This window comes from Cordyceps fumosorosea, assembly GCF_001636725.1.
Source record: "Cordyceps fumosorosea ARSEF 2679 chromosome Unknown scaffold_25, whole genome shotgun sequence".
NCBI lineage: Eukaryota > Fungi > Ascomycota > Sordariomycetes > Hypocreales > Cordycipitaceae > Cordyceps > Cordyceps fumosorosea.
This window is the reverse complement of record NW_017387325.1, coordinates 417,568-432,811: the sequence shown is the minus strand read 5'-3', so window position 1 is coordinate 432,811 and position 15,244 is coordinate 417,568. Positions and strand designations below refer to the sequence as shown.

The following is a 15,244-nucleotide window of genomic DNA, read 5'->3' as shown; positions in this document are numbered from 1 at the left end:
TAAATAAATAGTAAATTAGATAGTATAAAAACCTTATAGACTATAACTTTAAGATTATATACTATAAAGGATTAGAGAATAGTAGGGTAGATACACTTAGCTACTAAGAAGATCTAAAGTTAGAAGAATAAGTGGATAACACACCCTTATTATAAACTAATAAAGATAGGAACCTTATACTAGGCATATAGGAAATTAGTATAACCTAGTAAGTTAAGCTAGATAATACGTAGATACAACATATTGTATCTTACGCTAAAAAAGATAGCTACTTAGATAATTAGGAAATAAATATATAACTAAGAGTGGGAATAACTACTTATTTAATAAACGTTAGTATATTCCTAGTACACTTTAAGAGTAGCTTATTAAGGAAATACACGAACACCCATTATATAGACATTAGGGTGTAGGTATAAGGAAAACGATTAATAGATTAAGAAGATTATATAACTTCCTAGAAAGTAGAAAAACAGTATAGAAAATCATTAAGAAATACAACACCTATAATAAAGCTAAGGTAGTATAACACGCGCCCTATAGAGAACTATAACTAATACTACCACTAGAAAGAGTATAGTAAATAATCACTATAGACTTTATTATTAAATTACTAAAATCTAAAGAATCTATAATAGGAGTATACTATAATAGTATCCTAGTTATTATTAATAAATTAATAAAATATACCTATTATATCCTATATATAGAGTTAAGTAATACGAAGGATCTAGTATACATATTCTTTAAGATAATTATTATATAACATAGGTTACCTATAAAGCTAATAATAGACTAAAATAAACTCTTTATATTAAACTTCTAGAAATGCCTTATAGAAATTATAAAGGTTAAATAAAACCTTTTAATAGCATTCTACCTATAAATAGATAGATAAACTAAAATCTAGAATTAGGTACTTAAATAGTACCTATAAAGTTATATAAACTACTAATAAAATGATTAGGTAGAATAGTTACTACTTATATAATAGGCTATAAATAGCTTAGAAAATGAAAATATAAAAATATCACCTTTTAGGGTAAATTATGGATATAACCCTACGATTAAAACACACGTGACATAGAATATAAACACACTAGTAGCTATAGTGCACACAGTAATAATTATAGAAATATAGAAGCACCTATAAATAGAATGGATATTTTTATAGAATTAAATAAAACACTATACGGATAAAAAGAGATTACTAGTGCTAATCCTAAAGAGAGGAGATAAAGTTTACCTTATCTATAAAAACATTAAAATAAAACGACCTAGTAATAAACTTAACTAGAAGAAAATTAGACTATTCTTTATTAAATAAAAACTATTAGAAGTTAACTATAAACTATTACTACTAGAAGGGATAAAGATACACCCTATATTTTATATATTATTACTAGAGAAAGCACTAAGTGATATAATACTCACTATAAACATTACTATTAAAGACACGAATGAATATAAAGTAGAGAAGATACTTAAAGTATAAGGAACTAAGAAGAATCGTTATTATCTTATTAAGTGGAAAGGATACCTAAACTCTAAGAACACATAGGAACCACTTAAGAACCTATCTAATTATTTAAAACTACTTAACTAGTTTTACTCTAAAGAAAAGTAGTCTAGTTAATCCTATAAGGGCCCTTAAGGGACTCTACCTAAACTTAGCCTTAAAAGAATAAACTAAGGAAGGATCTAACTCCTTAGATAGAGTAGGAAAGGCACTAGTAGCCTTTTAAAGCTATTCTACTTCCTCCTATTCTATACACTCTAACTCCTTAATATTATTAATACTACACATAATAGTGTGTATTATTTTCTTAAACTATAATTTCTTTTATTTTTAAAGACACTTAATCTTAGCGTCTATTGTACGACGTTCCTCCTTAGTTATTTTAAGCTCTTACTTAAAACGTATATAGTGATCGGCTATCTAGTGAAGCTAGGCTAGCGAAATGCCCTATATATTATAGTAGGATTAGTGATCCATTACGCACTAAGCATAGTGAGAAGAATTAGAAGATAACAGTTAGTAAGAAGCGATACCCTTCTTCTAGTAATAAGAATAGGGACCCTTTTCTATAGCCTAAGGATTAGAAAGAATAGAGTATAATAAAGCCTTACACTATTCGGACTTTTAGGAATGTGGTTTTAATCTCTACTTAATAACGTGATTAGTAGACATAATAGGCTATAATGATGTAGGAGGGAAAACTACCTACCACCTAGGCGGCCTACTTTAATAGCCTTAAGGATAAGACTACTAAGGGAGGAGTATTATGTTATAAATACTATAAGACGTGTAGGCGGGGCTGAGTGAGGTAAGGCGAAGGCTTATTACACTAGCTACTAAAAAGGATAGGAGATTATATGATCTCCTTAGGATTAAGGACTTAAGCCATTAAGCTATTAATCTAGGAATAGGATCTAGGGGATTAAAGGTTAAGCCTTCTAATCTAGAGTTATAGTAGAGAGGTGGACGAGTACTTAAGGAGGAGGTATTCCTATAGCTAGGTAGTCTAGATCTCTACTAATTAATTTAAGTAATAGCTCTACTATTAGGAGACATCTCCTAATGTGACTTATACTATAATAACTGCTCGTGTGCACTTTATGCATTTAAACCGACTCTCTACCTAAGAAGCAGACTAACTGTGGATTAGGATTAAGCCACCGTTATAGTAAACTATAGGATTAAGTTACTCCTTTTACTCTATAAGACATCCTATCCTATCTACCACCCTATAGATACGCTATTAATTAGTAGATTAGTAGTTAGGTTAGTAACGACTAGTGAACACCGGCTGTTATATGTTTTTTTTTATTCTTTTTCTCTAGTTGCTTCTAATGGAGACAAGCCATATCTACTAAGTAGGGTGCTGTTCGTTGCAGCTACATACATCAGCAGCCCTGCTGGCTCTCAGCCATGTCGTAGATGTTGCTAGCCTCTCTATCAGCGGATGAGAAGCAGAACCTTCGAAAGTACTGGCAAGTACTGACCCTTTAACGGTTTCAATCTTCTCTTGTCCCTATGCTTCTTCCTTTTTTTAACCAAAAGAAAAGAGGAAATGTCCATTGTTGCGCAGTTCATCTTGACAATTCAAGTCAGTGCATGCATTGACACAACCAGCCAAAAAGTGGTCCCTGTCCAACAACGCGGAACAGACTTCCTCCAGCCCATGGCACGGCTTTGTCCAACCAAACTCCAAGCCTGCAAACAACGCGAAAAACCTCACGCGCCAGCCGTCCTGATCCAGTTTCCCTCATCGTGGGCACTCTCGAAGGACTCCATCAATCCCAGCAGCCCGGCGGCATTCGTCACGCGCGCCCGCGAACCCCCGGAACCAGAGAACGACTGAGCAATTCCACCAGCATGACTTCGGGCGGCGACGGCCCTCCGCTATCCATGCGGCCCTTCCCCGTCGCCGACAAGAGCCCCAAGAATCTCTCCGAGCTCATCGCGCGCGTCAACGCCCTGCCGGGGGGCTTCCGGGCGGTCACGGAGACGAACCTAGAGGAAGAGATTGGCGAGGCGGCTAATGGCGAGGACGGCACGCAAGACGTTGACATGTCGGACGACGCCGACGACGATGAAGACGAAGAGGACGCTGAGGCCAAAGACCCCCAGGCCCTCCGGGCAGAAGTTCTCAGGAACATTGAGTGCGCTCCCGCCACCACCCCTCTAACGACAAGCGGATTGCCCCCGAGTGCTTGCTAACTGTCGTCCTCCCCCAGCGTCGCGAGCAACACGGCAATGCTCACGCTCGACTCGCTCTCGCTGCTCCTATCCAAGCAGAACCCGACACAGGCCGGCCTCACGCTGAGCCAGCAGCTCCGCGACATGGTCGGCATCGGCACCATGGGCGCGGACCGCCTCACCGACGACGACGCTCCCACAGCCCCGGCCGCAAAGACGACCGACCGCGCCGCCGTCGCCCTCGGCTGGACCCTCATGGAGATTGACGCCGCGCGCGACGCCGCCGAGGACGCCACCGCCTTCCTTGCCGCCGAGATGGCCGCCGAGGGTCGGTACTGGGAGGGCGTCATGGCCGTGCGCCAGGCCGGCTGGTCCGTCTGTCGCGTCCCGCGTGAGCCGCCCGGCACCCTCGGCGTGCGCTTCGGCTTCTCTGAAGCGGCGCCCGAGTTCCAGCGCCTCGGACTCGCGCCCCTGCGTCGCGGGGACGAGGACGGCGCGGCCCGCCTCGACATCAGTCGCCTCGGCGGCACGCAGGAGCGCCTGGTCGTCACGTACGAGCGGGGCGGCAAGGTCGTCGGCCGCGCCGCCCCGCGCGAGCTCACCGACGCGTACGGCGACGATGAGGACGAGGAGCAGGACCTCGAGACGCGTGTGCTCGGCGCGCGAAACACAATCTTCGCGCAGGAACTCTGGCACGAGCTCACCCGCGAGGCCCGCTCTCTCGCCGCCTACGACGTGCGCGCCGAGGGCGAGAAGCGTCTCGTGTGCGCGGTGGCGGGCGACGACGACGGCGACGACGCCCGAATCGTCGTCGAGCTGCTCCCCGTCTCTGCATGCCAGTCGCCGGAGGCCCCCGACGAACCCCTCCCGGAAGACGTCACGGCGCAGGCCATCTCCCTCGCGCTGCACATCCTCCTCACCTACGCCCACCGCTGCGGCGAGATGCTGCGCACGCGACCCTTCCCGCCGCACGTCCCCCGCGCGCGCGGCCAGCAGCAGATGGTGCACACGCTGCTGCGCCCCGTCGTCGCGCGGCTCACCTACGCGCGCGCCGCCACCTCCTGCACGCGGCTCGTCGGCTCCCTCGTTCGGACGCTGCGCTCCGCCGGCCTGTCCTCCGCCTCCTTCACCCTGCGCACGCCGCAGCCCACCCTCGCCGCCGAACTGCCCCCCGGAACGCCCGCCGCCGTCGCGCTCGTCCGCGCCATGCTGCAGCCGACCGACTTCGCCCTCGAGGTCGCGCTGCTCCCCGGCGTCGACTTCGCCGTCCGCGGACGGACGTACCTCGTGCCCGTCACCGCCACGTACTACCACGTGCTGGCGCCCGCCGACGCCACGATTCACGCGCTCTGCGCGCCCTACGCGGACGGCTACCCGGATGTTGCGGCGCTGGCGGACTACCTGGGCACGCTGGCGGGGCGCGCGCTCGCGGCGCACCACATGGCGAGGCTCGGCGGCGGCACCGCGGGGCTGGACGGGCCGCCGCGGCAGCTCGACTTCGCCGTCGCGTGCGGCAAGGGCGGAGCGCGGCAGCCGCTGCAGCTGACGGTGAGGAGCGCGCGACCGTCGTCGTCGGGCGGTGCGCGGTCGTGGACGTGGACGCCGGACGCGGAGACGTCCGCGAAGGAGACGCTGGAAGCCGTGGTGGACAACGTCTTGAAGAGATGAAGATGGAGAGGGGAGTTTATCACGATAACATCAATTTCAGCCAGCAGGTTGCAGCAACGGCGTCATCGGGGGGTTATGAATTTTCAACACCAAAAGGAGTTTGTTTGGAAAAATTTTAGGCAAGAAACTTGACAGTCACAATATAGAAGAGGTAGAGATGGAACAATTTCTTGTCTCCTTGATCTTCGCTATTTTCTTTCACCTTTCTTTAACTGCACCATCTATTCATATTCATAATTGTCTAGCTGAAAAAAAAAAGCCAAAAAGGGCAGGACTTTATACCCCTATGCCATCATCCATTCTCATAATCTTTTAAAAAAAAGACATACTAAAAAGTACAAGTCAATCATTACTAATCGTGGACAAAAAGGAAAGCCACAAGTTGCAAATAACGCCGAGGCCAAGCCCTTGATGCATCGCTCTTCCTCCCGCCTATTGTCCAAGCCAGTATAACAAGCAAACAAAACATAAAATCAAACAACAAAATCTGGCTGCGCAGTCGCAGGAAACTAATCATCTCGTCTGTTGAACAAAAATTTGAGCTCGCTGACGCCCAAACGACCAATCTTGGCGCTCTCCGCCTCGTCGAGCGCGGCCTCGACGATGGCCTGCTTGCGCTCCTTGAGGTCCACGATGCGGTCCTCGACCGTGTCCTTGGTCAGGATGCGAAACACCTGTACAGGCTGCGTCTGCCCGATGCGGTAGGCGCGGTCGACCGCCTGCATCTCAATGTACGGGTTCCAGAAGGGGTCCATGATGATGACGCGCCTCGCCTGCGTCAGGTTGAGCCCCGCGTTGCCGGCGCGCAGCGAGACGAGCATCACGGTCACGTCCCGGCGGCTCGCGTCCTGGAAGGCCCTAGCAACCGCGTTGCGCTCGTCGCCGGACATGCCGCCATCATAGCGCTTCGGCTTGTTCTTGAAGCCCGCGTGGTCCATGCCGACTTCGATGAGATCTAGTAACAGCGTCCACTGCGAGAAGACAATCGACTTGCCCCCGTCCTTTTCGGCCTCACGGAGTAGCCGAATGCATTCGGAGACCTTGGCAGCGGGGAGCCAATTCTGTCGGAGATAATTCATGTATCTGCGGTAGGCCTCGCGACTCTTGCGAGCTTCAATGCGCAGCTCCTTGAGCATCGACGGCCGGATATCCGTCTTGATGATCTTTTCCTTTTCGCTCTTCTTCTTCTTCCCCTTCGACTTGGTCTTCTTCGGTTTCCGGGACTGGGTGCCTTGCACACGTTTACCTTGCTTTATCAGGACTTTGCGTAGCTTCTCCTTTTCGTCCTCGTCCTCTTCGGGTTTGACTCTGGAACCAGGAGACGAGCCAGAGGACGAGCTTTCGCCCTTGACTTCGGCTTTGATGCTGTCGATGGCAACGGGCGTGGCGTCAGTGTCATCGTCAGAGTCGTTGAAGACGCTGTCGTCCACGACGAAACCAGCCAAATTCCCTTTGACATCCACCCTATCGTCACTGTACAAGTCATCCTCTTCGGCATCGGCCTCCCCGATGACTTCTTCATCAGATTCATCCTCTGATTCGTCGTCTGATTCATCTTCCTTCTTGAACGCCTCAGGCTGGTGAACCTTTCGGAAGGCCTCCAGGGTAAAGCATTCCTTCGGGTTGAACTGCCCCCTGCAGACTGGGCACTTGCACTTGTCGCTCTCGTGACCTTCCTGAATGTTCGCCGAGGCTGCATTATCGGCGATGCGACTTAGACACTGACTGCAGCTATCATGGCCACAGGGGATGAAGAACTGAGGCGACGGAACGGCATCATAGCATATAGGACACTCAAATCCGTTCGCGGTCCTGATTCTCGCAACGATGCTCGGTTTCAGCTTTTTGACAAGCTCGAGGACCTCCGCTTCCGTCACCGGAGTAGTGTCAGTGACATCTAGATTGAGATGCGGGTGGCAGCAAGCTTGGCGAAGTCGCAAGAGAAGTACCAAAATGTTGGAATAATTTCGTCCGATGCTGCCTTCACGGAGGTACTTGCTGAACTGAACCTGAGCCTTGACTTCCAATTGATTGTAAAAGTCACGCTCATCCTCCGAAAGCTCTGCGTAAACAACACTCTCGGTCTTTTTTGGCAGCTCGACGATGGGCTTGCCATCCAACATTGTGTTCTTCTTTCGCCTAAGCATAATCGCCTTGAGGAGGGCACGCAGCTTGCTCATGGCAACACTCTTCTCATCTCCTCTCTTGCCAAACAAGACGCCAAATTGCTGGCGGAAGTTATCCCAAGCGCAGTATGGCCGAATATGCAAAAATGCGAGCAGCGAATAGAGTTCCAGCACTCCATTCATCATCGGCGTGCCGGTGAGGCACCAGCGGAAATTGGCGCGCAGGCGGTGGCAGGCCTTGGCAGTCTGCGTATCCTTATTCTTGATGCACTGGGCTTCGTCAAGAATTACACGGTGATACTTCGCCTTGGTAGGGTGAAGTAGGGGAAACTTGACCGCAGATTCGCTCTGTGTAAAGTCGGCACTTCTCCCAGCGTCGATATTCTCCTTCACGTAGAGGTCCAGCCGTTTCACCTCTGCGGCAATGGTGCCATACGTGGTCAGCACCACATCGTATGAGAGAAGCTCATCAGTCGTAGCCTTCTTGTTGTGATACACAAACACGGACAACCTATGTGAGCTTGAGACTTTGCTGTTGATTTCCTCCTCCCATTGGCGAATCAGTGCAAGGGGGCCGATTATGAGGTTGGTTTTCGGTCGTGTTGTCGAACGCTTTGTCAACATCAATGCGAGCGCAGAGACCGTCTTCCCCAGGCCCATGTCGTCTGCCAGGATGCCGCCCTTATTTGAGCCGTCTTCCATGTTCTGCATCCACTTGAGGGCGGCTTGCTGGTGGCGGTAGATTTTCACCTTAAGGCCTTCAACCGTCTCTTCGCGTTCTCCAAGCGGAATGTCTTCATCGGGACGAATGTTTGCGAGCAAATCTTCTAGCTCTTTGTCGCTTATCTTGTCCTGATCCTCGGACATGTCTAGAAAGTATCTCATGCGATCGGGCATATGAGGATGATAGCCGGACCTGGCTGCTGAGGCGGTCGCGGCGGCAGTATATGAGAAGGCGCTGGTGCGGTTGATGATGTCGTTCATTGAGGTAGAAGGAAGGGTCGGCCAAGTCGTAGAGCCAAGAACCTTGGTTGGTGGTTGGGAGGGAGATAGGCCGAATGGGCCAGGTCCCGGGCTATACTGGGGGACTGGAAAGGCACCAGGCAAGCCAGGAGGATATGGTTGTAGCGGATTGCCATGAGACAGGTTCCGGCCTGGTTCCAGTTGTTGTTGCTTTATTGTCTGCATTCTATCCATGCTCTGCATTCCGTGTTGTTGGGCCAACCTTATGCGGCGAATGAGCTCAAGCCTCTGCGCTTCGCTTCCACCAGGCCAGACAGGAGGCTGAGTCAAGCTCGGAGAGCCTGCGTGCTCGGGTTTCACTGGGTTCATGTCCGCATCCTGGAAGCCTGCTTTGGGGGCTCCGCTGGTTCTGGCATTCTGCATAAGACGCTGAAATGGATCGAAGGTCGGAGCTGGAAGGCCGTTGGGACGTTGTGGTCCACGTTGCTGCTGCAGGCTTTGAGCCAGTTGGTGGTCACGCCGTCTCTGGGCGGCCAGCTTCTCCTGCCGCATCTGAGCGGCAATGCTGCCCGAGGTATCGGCGAGGTCGTCGCTAGGTCATGTTAGCCAGGTAGATTCCAGTAAACGGTCCATTGAAAGGGGAGGGTGGTTATCGTACCCTGTGAGGTCAATGACCTCCAAGTCGTCAGAGTCGAGGGGCCTGTCGGTCGAGCCCCCAAGTCCTTTTCCGGTAGCACTTGACGCTGGAGTCGTCTTTTGTGATTTGGAGTACGGACTGGCATTGGTAGGACTTCCGGGGGGGCGCTTCCTGGTGGGAAGGCTGATGGGCGTCGTGGGCGGACCTGGGAGGCCTTGAGCTGTTCCCGCTTCTCTGGCTATGTCGGATCACTGTCAGTATCCGAAAGGCCTTCAATTGTTTTCTCGCGACCTACCTGGGTGAGCGTCTAGATGTACCGCGACGGAGCGAGGCGGGTTGCTACATTGGAGCGAGCGCAGCCTGTCGAAGAGGATCCCCAGTGACTGTGTAGCGTCGAGGCGCGCCCTCAAAGAGGCGGCATCTTCCGCGTTCTCGAGCGAGTTGAGGATGGCTTTCTGGAAGCCAATCTCCTCCCTCACCCTCGCTAGTTCTTGTTGTTTCGTGCCGGCCATGCTATCGCGCGGCGCATGTCTAAACGTATCGTGGAGGGGGAACGGGTTGGCTGGGCGTGAAGCGAGCGGAGAAAACAGGTCGGTATTGCGAGTAGGGGGCGGTTTGGTGTGTGGTGGAAGATGGACGGTTCGGGAGAAGGGTCTGGCGGTCAGTTAAAGATCAATTATTTGTGGGAGGCAAGCTTTTTCCTGGGCGCACACAATGGGTGATGCAGCGACGGGCGCTCCCAACATTCACTTCAATGATGATACGAGGCGCGTCTGTCTGTGGCGAACTCAATTAAATTTTAGTGGAGACTTTGCGTCCGGGTGCCTAGATCTGCCGCCAAGTTGGCCGGGAGGGGCTTGTCTAAGTAAGTTCAAGGGTACGACTAACACGGGCAAAGGATATTTTTTTGTTTTTTATCTTTCTTATCATCTTTTAAATGTTTCCTGATTTCTATATCTTCTCTTTTTACCATAATCATTTCATTATTATCCGCGACATTAGCTAGCTAGCTCCGGTTCTCCACCCCATGTTGTCAGACATCTTCCTCTCTCAGCCGCACTGCATTCACACAGGACGCATGTTGGAGTGCTGTTTTATTCCTAACCCCCCTCCAACGCAAAGACCTTGTGCTACTGCCGAAGCAGGCCTCGATGCAAGTCGGAGCAGTGATACGTGGCTTTCTTACGCAATCAACCACTGCCATGCACCACCTCTCACAGCCTCATTTCGCATAGCAAGCAAGTCACACGAGGGCGACACGCCTAAGCTCCGCAGCCTCACCACGCAGGCACGCACCCGTTTCCGTTTCCGCCCTTCAAACTCAGCTTGTGACTCTGTGTCTCTTCACCTCTTGCTCAGCTCTTAGTTAGGCTGTTGTCACCTGCACAGAACCCCGCGTCATTGTCGCTTGAAAAGGAGAAATTGTTGTTCCGCTCAGCTCAGGCAGTGTATAAACATGAAAAAGCAACGCTATCTCTAAAAGATGCAATCCAAAAACAAAGAAAGAGTAAGACGAGCCCCTCATCTAACAAAACAAACTTCGTTTCCAAAAAAGACAGTTTTCCACCCATGACCCCACCTCCAACTTGCTACGAGCCACCGACAATGTCGTTCCAGACCTTGCCAGCCTGTCCAGTGATCCAGTCCCATGCATCGCCAACGACGCCCACGATCGAGCCCAGCAGACCCTCGTCTTGGCCCCCGTCTGCTTCTTCCCCGCCGCCGGTATCGTTATCGCCGCCCTTGTCTGGCTGCGCCGTCGCCTCGGGCTGTGCCGTTGTCTCCGACTCCGTCGTCGTCACTGTCGCCGGCACTGCCTCTGTCTCGATACTGCTGGCCACGCTCGTCGACTGCGTGCTTGCGGGCGCCGTCGACGTCGTCGCTTCTGTGACCGCCTCCGCGGGCGGCGGGTCCTGTTCTTCCGCCACCTCGTCTGTGTGCGTGCCGATGGGTCGCAGCGGCAGCCTCAACGTGCCGTTGTTTGGCTGAGGTGTGATGCCGACCGAGTCGCACAGCAGATTGTACAGCTCAATATTTTCTAACAAGGTCGTCACATTAGCCTCACTACAGTTTTGTGATCCGCGGGGTTTAGCATTGGTGACTCACGGAAAGGCTCCATCATGCTGTTTGCTGGATGGGGGAACGCTGGTCCCCGCGCAATGAAAATTGCCCTCATCAGCGGGTGCTCGTGGTCGTAGCCGTGCAGGCCACGCGGGTGGTAGACCTCGTCATCAGCGACCGTCGCGAGGTCAAAATCGTCCTTCCTAACAATGGCCCAGCCCGTCTTGGGGACGATCCAAAGTGGCGCGATGCGGTCATTCTTGGAAAAATGGTAGCGCTCAGGCATGTCGACGTCTCGCATGTACACCTCGATGCCAGGGTTTGTCTTTGCCTTGTCCTTCAGCCCATCGTACAGTGACTGCGTGTCGTCTATGTCCTTAGGTCGCAGGCCCATCAGCGGCCAACCGTCTACGTGTTCAATTTTGCTGGTGTCGACCAGGTCCTCGAGCTGCAGCAGCCGTGTCCGATCCGTCGTGGCCATGCCGTGGTCCGATACAACCACGACATTGACAATCTGCGAGAGGTTGCGCGCCTCCAGGCCCTGGAATATCTTGTCCATCATCGTATCTACAGCTTGAATCGTGGTGCGAATCTCCGTGCTGTTCGGGCCGTATTTGTGTCCGTCGGCATCGACGTCCGGCACGTAGGCGGCAATAAGCTGAGGACGCCAGTGCTCCGGATCGACAGTCTCGTCTTCCTTGCCCGGCATGTCCAGAAAATCCATGATTCGTGCAACCTTGTTGTCGAGTTTTTCATCGCCATTGTACTTGTCTATAACGCTAGGCTCAATGTTGAGAATATGCGCTTCGCTTCCAGGCCACATGTGAACAGCGCTGCGTACGCCCTGCTTCTCTGCTGTAGCCCAGAACGGCTCGCCTCCCCACCACTTGGGATCCAGGCTGCGGTCGGGGTCGGTATAGTAAAATTCGGCCTTGAGCTCCGGGTCCCAAAATGTGTTTCCTACCACGCCGTGTGCTTCGGGGTAGAGGCCGGTCGCTAGCGTGTAGTGGTTCGGGAACGTCACTGACGGGAACGACGGGAGCATGTATTTCGGCGAAATACCTTCCTTGACAAAGGCATTCAGGCGTGGCGTCAGTCCGCGGCTCAAAAAGTCGGCGCGGAAACCGTCCAAGCTGATGACCAGTGTCGTCGGTCCGAACAGCGCCGTACCGTTGCTTATAAATCGATCCTTGATGGCAGCGCCGCCGTGCTTTTTCGCCTTGGTCAGCTTCCACGCGACAAGCACGAGGATGGTGAAGCCGATCAGGATCAGCGCGTGGATCAGCAGCCAGCGCCTCCAGCTGCGTCGCCGCTGAACATGCTCCTGCGCCATCAGCCCCAGGTGTCTTCTATCCCTCTCGTCGCTGTCGTCTCGGTCGCTGCTATTGCCGGTGCTGCTGCCGTCCTTCATGCCCCCCTCCTCCATCTCGTACATGAGCTCGCCGTCCTCGCCGTGCTCGGCGCGCTCCATCAGGGCCTGCCGCTTACGCTGGCGCCGGGAGCGGCGCTGGCGGCGCTTCTCGGCGCGCAGGTCTTCGGTGGAGCTGGCGGCCGAGGACACGGACATGGCGGACAGACTGGGTCGACGGAAGAGCTTGAGGGGGTTGGGCACGGCGAGGCCGGACCCGCGGCGCTCTCGCTCCTGTTTCCGCCGCGAGTCGGTGACGAGGCGGTCGATGTCCTCCTCCTCGACCAGGACGATGCGGTCGTGGGCGCGCAGCTCGCGACTGTTGCGGGCCGCCTGCTGCAGCTGATCGTCGTCGCTGTCCGAGTCTTGGTCGCTACGGGAGTGCAGGGACGCGGCGTCGTCGTCGTACGCCACCGGCGACAGCAGCGAGCCCTCGCGCTGCCGCATCGGCGTGTCTGTGTTTAACCGGTTCGCGGGCATGGTGAGTGGTTTATGATTTGAAGGAGCTTAAAAGCTCATGATGGAGAGATGATGATCATATGAAATCGGGGTTGGACAGTCGTTAATGATGAAGAGAGCCGGCGCTTCCATTCGGGCCCCTTGCTGACGCCAGTCTAACAAGGTGGGTCGCGTAATCTTTCCCAATCTGTCCACATGAATTGTCTAAGACGCAGCACTTGCAGTCGCACTTGGATTTTACTTGAACTTTATTAGGTGACATTCATTCAGCTCTTTATTATTTAACACAACCGTCCTAGCCCTGTAGTGCTTCTAAATTATACGCGTGCTACGCCATTCATTGCAAAGCTCGGGGACCTCCAAGCATCTAGTCACCGAGTTGGCTTGAAACAAGTATACGAATCAGTGCACTTTTAAGTTGTCGCAGGAACGTGTCTACATGGTTAGGTAGTAAGTTATGTGACTACCCGAAACCCTCTGAAATTGATAGCCCGCTCGCCGTGTGTACATGTTTAAGTTGCTAATGGAAGGTTGGCTCAGGCCGCCACAGAATTGAGATTATTTATCTTGTTTAAAAGCCCTCCGTAGAAAAATCCTATCCTACAGATTTTACACGAAGAGAGTGAATGCCCCTCCCAAAATTTAGCAAACACACACGCTCGAAACGCACGAACGGAAAACCAACAAGCATCCCAGACACCTCCAACCACAATGGAGGATATAGGACACTACCTCCGACTGGCCCTCGGTGGCATAGCTGTCCTCATTCTTCCTCTTATCTAGCTAGAGACTCTCTGCCTCCACCTCCTCAGTATCAACGACGCGACCACCTTTCGCGTGTTCTTTGTCCAAGACGCACACCCAGGTTCCCCTGCCATCTTCTCGAACGGACTCGCCTTCATCCACATCCTCCTGATCCCGTACCTTGTCTCGTTCGAGGCTCAACGCACCAGGCCCGGTGACTCGTTTGACTCTATCCAACGTGCTGCGGCTTTCGGTTGCCGAGATAGCGCGAGCTGAGGGGGATAATAACCGGCTCTGGGAATCTTCCGGCTCGCTAGAGAACATAAACCACCGATACTCGCGCTCTGAGGAGCCAGCGAGTTCGATATTGACTTGCACGATCTCTGGTTCACCTACTACCATGCCGCCAAGAACACTGCCGACAAGAATCCTATTCTGGACCGGCTCGTTATCCAGATCATTCAGGCTAGAGAGTTGGGTGCACTGCGCAGGCCTTCTCCCGCGGACGCCAGCGTCACGATCGAGGCGACAACTTCTGACGGGGTCATTTGGACCGATCTGCCGTTCTTGGTCCCAGATGACCGCGTTTTGGCACCAGGACTGGCCGACGATGGGCGCAAGAATCTTCTCAGCTTTACCACTTTCTTAGCAAAACGAGCGTCCGTCGGTGTTTGCCAGGACAGGCTGAGCGGCATAGGCCTCGCTCTCCTATGCGATGCGCTGGAGACCCCGCGCCTGCTTGGCGCGTCAGGAGAGGAGGAGCATGGTGAAGAACCGGCCAGGCTCCCGCAGGACGTCACCTTCGCCACGCTCCTGCCGGCCGTCAACGCTTGGCTGTCCCATGCCGGGCACAAGATCGTCCAGCTAGCCGACGCCCGGTGGGAGAGCGACGCCTGCAGCCTCGGCGAGCTCTTCCGCGGCGACCCGTTGTGTGGCAGCGCCACGCCGGCCGGCTTCAGCCCTGAGAGGTGGCTTTTCTGGCTAAAGAGACTGGAGCAGATTGCCGAGGCGGCGGAGGGTGCGGGAGGTAAGCGTCTTGGCGGGACAGTCCGGAGATCAATGGATAACATGCTCTTGGTCGCGGATGAGAGGCATTCGGCGGTCAAGCAACTACTGCACTACTCGCCTGGTGTGATTCGGCATGAACCCATGGTGCAGGTTTTTGGCCCGAGTTAGACCTCTATGTGCGGGAAGATAAGTAGAACAAGGCAGATGACAACGACAAGCAGGATATAGAAAACAAAAACAACAAGGTAGACAACAACGACATGAAGGGCATATTAAATACGAAAAACAAGGCAGACGAAAACAACCGTATTGCGACCCAACTAAGCGCTCTCTTCCCGACCTTCGTCCGGATCCAACCTCGCAGACCTTGACTGTCTTCAGATTGTGCGGTGGCCTTCAATTGGGGGAGTCGAACACAATTTTCCAGAACATCCCCAGCTCGCTAATGGAGCAAAGTTTTGCCTCCA

General features: G+C 52.3%; 4 protein-coding genes across 4 annotated transcripts; 2 read left to right on the top strand and 2 right to left on the bottom strand.

The window, feature by feature from the left end:
- Window positions 1–3,379: 3,379 nt before the first annotated feature.
- On the top strand, window positions 3,380–5,371 carry ISF_08000 (Mediator complex, subunit Med17; the record flags this gene model as incomplete). Its single annotated transcript, XM_018851603.1, has 2 exons — window positions 3,380–3,666; window positions 3,742–5,371. The coding sequence occupies 2 exons, from the start codon at window positions 3,380–3,382 to the stop codon at window positions 5,369–5,371; spliced, it is 1,917 nt and encodes a 638-aa protein (XP_018701342.1).
- Window positions 5,372–5,880: 509 nt separating this feature from the next.
- ISF_07999 (SNF2-related protein) lies at window positions 5,881–9,609 on the bottom strand (the record flags this gene model as incomplete). The annotated part of the gene is made up of 3 exons (XM_018851602.1): window positions 5,881–9,052; window positions 9,119–9,335; window positions 9,393–9,609. 3 exons carry the CDS (start codon window positions 9,607–9,609, stop codon window positions 5,881–5,883), a joined length of 3,606 nt encoding a protein of 1,201 aa, XP_018701341.1.
- Window positions 9,610–10,686: 1,077 nt separating this feature from the next.
- On the bottom strand, window positions 10,687–13,046 carry ISF_07998 (ectonucleotide pyrophosphatase/phosphodiesterase family member 1; the record flags this gene model as incomplete). The annotated part of the gene is made up of 2 exons (XM_018851601.1): window positions 10,687–11,135; window positions 11,204–13,046. The coding sequence occupies 2 exons, from the start codon at window positions 13,044–13,046 to the stop codon at window positions 10,687–10,689; spliced, it is 2,292 nt and encodes a 763-aa protein (XP_018701340.1).
- Window positions 13,047–13,736: 690 nt separating this feature from the next.
- Window positions 13,737–14,945, top strand: ISF_07997 (hypothetical protein; the record flags this gene model as incomplete). The annotated part of the gene is made up of 3 exons (XM_018851600.1): window positions 13,737–13,773; window positions 13,813–13,945; window positions 14,126–14,945. The coding sequence occupies 3 exons, from the start codon at window positions 13,737–13,739 to the stop codon at window positions 14,943–14,945; spliced, it is 990 nt and encodes a 329-aa protein (XP_018701339.1).
- Between the last annotated feature and the right edge of the window lie 299 nt (window positions 14,946–15,244).